Source organism: Culex pipiens, chromosome 3 (genome assembly GCF_016801865.2).
Source record: "Culex pipiens pallens isolate TS chromosome 3, TS_CPP_V2, whole genome shotgun sequence".
Classification (NCBI taxonomy): Eukaryota; Metazoa; Arthropoda; class Insecta; order Diptera; family Culicidae; genus Culex; species Culex pipiens.
Window position 1 is genome coordinate 124,899,747 of NC_068939.1, and position 8,127 is coordinate 124,907,873.

General features: G+C 37.7%; 2 protein-coding genes and 1 long non-coding RNA gene across 11 annotated transcripts in view; 2 read left to right on the forward strand and 1 right to left on the reverse strand.

The window, feature by feature from the left end:
- LOC120413016 (ubiquitin carboxyl-terminal hydrolase 32) overlaps nucleotides 1-1,599 on the forward strand; it is a 52,653-nt gene extending 51,054 nt beyond the window's left edge. For all 6 annotated transcript variants that reach the window (XM_039573668.2, XM_039573670.2, XM_039573672.2 and 3 more), the window contains exon 12: nucleotides 434-1,599. The gene's annotated coding sequence lies outside the window, so the exon portion shown is untranslated. The remainder of the gene's footprint in view (nucleotides 1-433) is intronic.
- A 945-nt stretch (nucleotides 1,600-2,544) lies between these two features.
- LOC128093491 (uncharacterized) lies at nucleotides 2,545-3,616 on the reverse strand. The gene is made up of 2 exons (XR_008212527.1): nucleotides 3,475-3,616; nucleotides 2,545-3,252 (listed from the first exon to the last, which is right to left on the reverse strand). It is a non-coding gene; the product is annotated as an uncharacterized LOC128093491 (long non-coding RNA).
- LOC120412958 (uncharacterized) lies at nucleotides 3,506-5,116 on the forward strand. Of its 4 annotated transcripts, XR_008212526.1 has the most exons (4): nucleotides 3,506-3,644; nucleotides 3,752-3,849; nucleotides 4,918-4,981; nucleotides 5,039-5,082. XR_008212526.1 is itself a non-coding variant. In XM_039573600.2 (3 exons), exons 1-3 carry the CDS (start codon nucleotides 3,764-3,766, stop codon nucleotides 5,060-5,062), a joined length of 174 nt encoding a protein of 57 aa, XP_039429534.1. In that variant the 5' UTR covers nucleotides 3,672-3,763; the 3' UTR covers nucleotides 5,063-5,082. The 4 variants fall into 4 exon arrangements, 1 of the variants encoding a protein (XP_039429534.1); XR_005604885.2 differs by having other exon boundaries at nucleotides 3,752-4,981; nucleotides 5,039-5,116; XM_039573600.2 differs by lacking the exon at nucleotides 3,506-3,644 and having other exon boundaries at nucleotides 3,672-3,849.
- The last annotated feature ends 3,011 nt before the right edge of the window (nucleotides 5,117-8,127 follow it).

The following is an 8,127-nucleotide window of genomic DNA, read 5'->3' on the forward strand; positions in this document are numbered from 1 at the left end:
GCTTATTCTACCACCTAATATAATTTCACTTTGCTTATCTAATTTTTTCACGTTTTTACAGTAACTTTTTCATTTTTTTGCTTGTTTTTCACATTTCCTGCTAAAGAATGCCACCATCATCATTTAAATCGTAAAATAAGGCGTAGAGGCATAGTCTGGGATACTACATAAATTACTGATACTTCTTTTTACTGAAAACTAACCTATAATTTTCGTATGATCCTCAAAATTATTTTCCCATCATCAGAAAAATATTTTTTTATGGGAAATGAGGCAAGGAACACTATTCCTGAAGACTGCAAAACGATTGGATTTAAGGGAAAACAGTTTTAAATGATTTCTGTGCCCTTTTTTCTATAATAGCAATGATTTGGGCATTTGCAACATTGAATATTTTTTTTAAACAAATTAACTTTTCTCTCTCTCTTTACAGGAAAAATCTTCAACAATTTGTCACTTTCATCAAACAGGTAAGTGTGGCCACGGGTCCCAAGAAAGAACGTGCCACTTGGTTACCACGAGATTGAAAGGCGACCAAAAGACCCGAAACCGAACGGAGTGGGGCAAACCTCCTTCTTCTCAATGTGTATTATAACTGTGTTGTAGAGCTGAATCAAATTCAGCTCTCATTTCCTGTTTCCTTCTGTTTCTTCTTCTTCTGTATGTGTATCTGTGCGCACGCAAACGTCGTGCAAACAATCATTGTGAATCAAACAAATTCCTTACACTCTATACCGTGTACATGTTAGTGAAAAACGAAAATCAAATACAAAAAAAAAATACATTCTGCTTTGCTCGAGAGAACAAAAAAAAGGCTTAATATATTAAACAAACAGAGTAAGAAGGCACACGCTCACGCGCTGACGTTTTGTGCTTTCAATCGTCTTTCTTTATCTTTTTTTTTTGTAAATTCTAGCAAAACATTAGCTTTATTAATCCGATAAGAAAATTAAGAAGAAGAAAAAACTCGATTAGATAAATAAATTTACCAATTTAACAAAATCAAAGAGAACGTGCGCTGGAGAGGATGTCTGAAAATGAAGGGGGAAAGAAACGAATAAAATAAAGCGACATTCCACTTTATAGCAACAAAGATCGTTTAGTAAAAGATTAGAGTAGATTCAAATTAAATTTCAAAAAACGCAAGATGTTGACCGAAATTCGAAGAAGGAAAAAATTGCGAGTAGTCAAATTGGGCTTTTACGTGGTAGTTTAAAACAAAAATGCTTATACGATTCACTGCTAATCTATATTGTCATCATGTACAGCGCGAATGGTGCCGCGTGTTGTAGTCAGTCATAATGTATTTTATTTGATATTAACTGTTGGAAAAATGCTATTTTTTGTTCGGAAGAGAGAATGTGAAAGTATGTTACAGATGAGAGAGCTGTTAGATATTGGTTAGTTATACTTATTCTTGTTTATTTCTCGTTACTTTACACTAGTTTTTGTCACCGATTAATTACGATTAACGATTAATGTTATTGATAAGTTATGTTTTTTTTTCTTCTTCTTTCTGTTATTACGTGTCGAAATGCGACTTGGTTGAAGCAATATTGAATATTGATAACTATACAATGCGATGCAATTGAAACCATGCTGCGTTCAAGTCTATTTTATTTGAAAGAAACTCCATTTCAGGACTTTTTTATGACTGATAAAAAAATGTTTTGTGAGTAGTCCCTTAATTCTAGTACGGAGTATTAAAAAAAAGAAACGTCAAACAAGAGTTGCCTTATTAGGCAGAATCTCAAAACGCAGAATCTTGAAATGCCGAAAATCAAAAGGACTGAATTTGTTTTTCGCTTGAAATAAAGAAAAACAGCGGGAACTCCACAGCAATAATTATTTGATTTTCTGAAAAAAAAATCTAAAAAATGTAAATAAAAAAATATAAATATTAAAATATGAAAAAATGCAGAAACTTTCTGAAAAAAGAAATAAAAATCAAAAAGTTAAAATCTAGAGTATTTTTTGAATAGGTCCTATAAACATATGAAAGACAATAGCTTATAGGTCCTTTTAAAAAAAGACTCTAGAAATACACATAACAACAAACAAAGAAAACAGTATATCCATTAGGGTGGTCCAAATCCGGGCTTTTTCTGGGCTACCCTCGGAAATTAAAGATTGACCCAACACTCATCCTGACCATGGGAACCCCTCCCTCTAATCGCTTGAAGTTTGTATGGGAAAAATCGCCCAAATGTATGGAGAAAAGCAACTGTTTCAGTTTTTTAGGTCCAAACCCGAGTCGAAACGTCGGGCAATTTCAAACAACATAATTGTTTGAGCTATTTTATTGACTGAAAAAGCCGCAAATAACATGCAACCAATGAATACAAAAAATCAGTTGGAGCCAACCAGCCGTTCACTGTTTATCCCCTGAAGACTCCTATTTTATTAGTCAATACCGGCGCCCTCCCAAGAAGCCTGCAGTTCAACAAGGGTAGGAAGCTATAACTTGGATAAAACACACAATTTGGGATGTTCGTTTAGTGTTTTCGGGATTTTAAGACAAAAAGATGAAAACAAAATTAATCCAAATTTACAATTCTGTATATTTCATTCCAACTCATTTACACTCAGAGCTATCTCTCACTAGTAATCCGTATTCGAGGTCGACCTGTTTTTCGGTCGATTGATTCCGCAAAAACTTCAATGGACGCCTCGAGGGTAGATTTCGAAACTGGCGGCTTACGCGGCGCTTTTTACCCTTTTCCCGTCGTCGGCCCGTAATAATCGAAAGTTAGTGGTGGGGCAATTTCAACGCCCTTTCCACGCTGAACTTCTTTTCCTCTTGCTCTTCATCCTCGCTAAGCTCATTCCGTAATCCGTATCGGCACTCGATGCTGCTCTAGATTGGGTCGTTTTTCCGCCGTCTCCGCGGTGGTTTCGTAATTTCCTCGTTCAAAGCACCCGGGTTGGGGGCTCATCAGGAGGAAAAAATCTTCCATTCCTGGGATTGACGGCATGCTAATTTCCTCCGGCCTCGCCTTCGTTCGTTCTTTTTGCGCTTCCTTTTCGTCTTTGCTTCCACCTTGGCGCGTTCCCGTTCCTCCTCCGCGTCGTACAGCTCGTCTCGTTCCACTTCCGGATCACCCTTCTGCTACTCCTTCTTCTCCGGGGGCAGTCCGAGCCGGACTCGCAGGTTCTCCTTCTCGCGGATCGCGCCCAGCTCCAGCTGCTGCCGGTTTCGCTCTTCCCGGTCCGTCGAGAACCCGTAGTAGACGACGCCGTGCTCGCGGGCCTCTGGAAGAGAAGGGAGAAAATTAGCACATTAGTAATTTGTTATAATATCTCGAGTTTTTTTTGAAAAGGTCCTATAAACAAAATTTGCAATTTTTGCTTTTTGGGTGTTTTTGTATACCCCTGACTCAAGGCGGTTCTAAAAACACCCAAAAAGCAAAAATTGCAAATTTTGTTTATAGGACCTTTTCAAAAAAAACTCGAGATATTTTCTTTTTAACTTACGTCTCTCGATTTTGCTCGATTGTTTATCTGGGTTGACAACCACCACCCGAAAAAAAAACCAATCGTTGATCGCAGTAGCCCACCAAACACTAACCACCCACCAACAACGATCACCAAGGCCCGACCGTAACCATGGTAGCCATAGTTACGAGAAAATAACAAGCTGAAAGGTATGTAGGTCAAGTGCAGACCCCCTTTTCAGTCATACCCGCTTGGGACGTTGGTGAGGTTGGAAGCACATACTAATATTTCTCTCTCTCTCTCTCTCTAATTTCAGATAGCCGGAGAAATGGGTGCGAAAATGTCTCGCCGTAAAGGGCGGAAGGCCGCTGCGGCCGCGGAAAAGGCCACTCCGGAGATTCGAGTGGACGAAACGTACGTTGACCGGGTTGCGGGCGGCGGACGGGTTGACGGGGGAAATGACTCGGCGGGGGGAATTCCGGAACCGGATCCGCCGGTTTCGGAACAAAATTTAACTGACAATTGTTTTGACCATTCCGTTAAACCGGCGGATCCGGTTCTGGAAGCCCCAGTGGTAATTGAAATTCCTTTAAATAATTCTTTGGACAATGCTACGGCGGTTCCGATTCCGGAACCGTCCGTAGATCAAAATTCTTCTCTGACTAATTTGACCATTTCAGGGGGAATCGAGGGCCAAATCGATGGGATTACCGTTGTTCCGATACCAGATCCGCCGGTTCCGGAACAAAATTTAACTGACTTTTGTTTTGATCATTCCGTTGAACCGGCGGATCCGGTTGCGGAATCTCCGACGGTAATTGACATTTCCATAAATAACTTTTCGGACAATGCTACGGTGGTTCCGATTCCGGAACCGCCTGTAGGTCAAAATTTTTCCTTAACGAATTTGACTATTTCAGGACTATGCCAGGACCAAATTGATGAGATTACCGTTGTTCCGATACCGGATCCACCGGTCACGGAGCAAAATTTAAATAACGATCCTTTGGTTGATTCCGAAAGACCGGTGGATCTGGTTGAGGAGTCTCCGGTAATCGATTCAGTTGAATTTTCGAAACCGACCAGAGAACGTTATGTTCGCAAAATTAATTTGTCCATTTCAGACACTTCGGTGGGAGTTCCGGAACGTCAAAATTCTAAAAAATCCGTTCGATTTTCAGATCTAGCCCAGGTTAAAGAGTTCACAGCGTCGGAATCTTCAATTCCGATCCTGTACTCGCTTTTGGTAAAAGATCCCCCGACACAAAATTCAAAACAAATTAAGTATTTTTGGTGCTACTCCTGTCAAAATTCTCGTACGAATTCTTTGCCCTGGTTGCTGCGATTGCGGTATTCCAAATTCTCAATGTATTTGCGCCACTTGTTTTGTGGTTCGATGTGTTGCGCTGTTTTTTGTTTGCTTGTTTTTGTTTGAATTGTTTAATCTTTTTTCTCGTTTCATGAGCTGTTTCTTGTTACTAGCGATTCCTTGTTACTGATGACGAGACGATTGGGCTGGAGATTTAAAGTTAAACAAATATTGTTGGTAAGTTTTGGACTGTTTCTGGCAAATCAAAAGTTTTACTAAATTTAGCAATTACAGATGATGACGATGATGCTGACATAAAGAAGACGACGATGATGATGATAACCGGACGCTGATTTTGAGATTTTTGATTCGATGAGATGATTTTTGGATGGGTTAGTAAAATAATTTTCAGATTGTTTAAAACAAATTATTACAAATGTATCGTTTTTTTTTCTTTTTTTAATTTCAGATGCTGAGTTGCAGGACTGAAAGACGATATTGCCGGTTCGAAGATGCAGGATTGCTTGAAGACTGAAGAATATTTTTTTTTTAAATGACATGTATTTCATTTCTGTAATCATTTTTTGTATTGTTTGAAATAAATTTGTGAAAACAAAATTGTCCTCTTTTCATTAGTCTTTTTGTATATTGCATATTATTGAATTGTGACTTAATATAAAAAAGGTATTGGTTTTGGAAAAAAAGAAATATTGAAAATCTAAATTATGTAATCATTTTTGTTTTATTCAAATTTTATAGTGTAATCAATGAATAAAAAAAAATCTCTTGGTATGAAAAGGTTCTACTGTGTTATTTTTACCTTGAAAAAGTGCTTGACAAGATTTAATCTAATCAATTAGGTTATGAATATTGAACTAAATTTCGAATTATAAACTCAATTTAAAAATGTGTTATTTTTGCCTTGCTTGGCAAGATTCATTCTAATAAATTAAGGGGAAGTTAAACGCGCTGGGTCGGATTTACCATATTTTTTATTTTCTCAGCTCTGGCAAAAATCGGGGTGCGATAGAGGAATTTGATGGTTTCGCGATTGTTCACGCTCCATTCTTCTCCAGATTTCTTTTGTAAGGCAGATTGTCCACGAGGGTGAGAGGGGGCGGGTGGGGTGGTTATTCTGAACCAATTATTACTATACTTCTCTAAGAGTTCTGTACATTCCATAAGTAATTAGAGAATTATTTCTTCGTAAATATGTGAAGTTTATTGTTCCAATAGTAATCTGAGAGACATTTCTACGCAGTATGTAATTTGAGAATTGTTTTTTGTCAAGATTTTGAACAAATTGTTTTAATAGTCTGTCGGAGTTTCTTTCCACAGATTAAAATATATGAAGATTTTTTTTTGCATAAAAATTTTGAACCAATTGTTTCAATAATTTACAAAATTTATGTTTTATGCCATAAACGATAAATACTTTTTTTTCTTGGTAAAATGTTAAAAATATTTTTTTCTTTTTTTGTTAACTTACACATATGAAAATTGTTTTGTTATGCATAACTATGTTGAACCTGTTGCTTCAATAAAAAAAAATCTTGATAATATGCTAAAATTAATTGTTTCAATAGTTTACTGAGAGTACCTTCCATACTGAAAATTATTTAAAAAGTTTATTATCAATTTTTTTTATTAATTTTATATGAAGAATATTTTTTTCATAATATGCTGTACCAGTTGTTTTTTTCTTTTTTTTTCATACAATTAACTTTAAAAACTATTTTTCTTGGTAATATTTAAAAATAATTGTTTCTTTCCAAAGATTAACTTATATGAAGATTATTTTTTTGCGTAATTATGTTGAACCTGTTGTTTAAATTATTTGCAAAATTATTTTTTCTTGCAATAAACGATAAAAAACTTGACTGCGAGTACCTTCCACGAAGAAAATAATTTAAAAATATTTCTTCACCAATACTTTCAACAATTTGTTTCAATAGTAGTTAGACTGTAGACAAATAAATAAATAAATAAACTGAGAATGGTTGCAACACAGTAAGTGATTTGAAAATGTTTTTGTTTTTATTTTATTCAAGATGTTGCACTAATTGTTTCAAAAGTTTGACCACAGACCACGCCGCAGACTGTGTCTGTGGATAAACTTATTTCTGTTAGTAGGATACGGTATTGGATTTTCGATGCCTCCCGAGCTACGATGGTATGGAGAGGACGGAAATCATTTTCTGGACAGCGTGAAAAACCCCTCGAGATTAAAAAAAAATCCTCGTGGTTTGGTGGATGGTCACCCATAAATAACGTTAAATCCAGTCGGATTTTCTGATACTACTTTATGATAGTACTTTTATTACAGGTCTTGACCAGGGTTGCCAGGTTGCCAGATAAATCTGGGAATGCCAGATTTTTCAAGTGTCAGCCAGAATAAAGATTCATCCTTCTCAGTGCCAGATATTGACAGATTTTGCCAGATTTTTCACTTTATGCCCATTTTGTACAACTTTTTGATTAAAATGAAAGATTTCAATTGAAAATCAAAAATATTAGAATGTGTTTTTCTTAAATAAAAAGTATATTCAACCTTTTTAAGGCCTTAAAAACAGTTAAAACATCTGAATTCTTCAAACTTTTAAATTCATATATATATCCCCCCATCTTCAACATTGAGATTTGTTAGATTTTCGTCTGCCAGATTTTTCCAGATTTTTGATCGATACTTTGCCAGATTTTCCAAATTTTGAACTGGTAACCCTGGTCTTGACTGTGACTTGGATAAAACACATAATTTGGGATGTTTCGTTTAGTTTTTTCGGGGTTTTGAGACAAAAGATGAAAACAAAGTAAATCCAAAGTTACATTTCTGTATATTTCATTCCGACTCATTTACACTCAGAGCTATCTCTAACTAGTAATCCGTATTCGAGGTCCACCTGTTTTTCGTGCCACCACTTGGGCCCGCCTTGTCCGATTGATTCCGCAAAAACTTCAGCCCCGCATCAAATGACGCCTCGAGGGTAGTTTTCGAATCTGGCGGCTTACGCGGCGCTTTTTGCCCTTTACCCGTCGTCGGCCCATAATAATCGAACGTGCCACCTATCCGCCCTCACATAGCCCTTCCGTTCCAGGTCGCGCCTTCGTTCCTCCCTTTCGCCTTCGCTTCCGCCTTGGCGCGTTTCCGTTCCTCCTCCTCCGTGTCGTACAGCGCGTCTCGTCCCACTTCTGGATCGCGTTTTTGTTTCTCCTCTTCCTCCGGGGCAGTCCGAGCCGGGCTCGCTGTCGCGCCTTTGCCGCCCGTACCTGGTCCGCGATGATGCGGTCCCGTGCCGCACGCAAGTCATCCTTCTCGCGCTGGGCGTCCACGGTGGCCTCGCGGATCGCGTCCAGCTCCAGCTGCTGCCGGTTGTGCTCGTCCC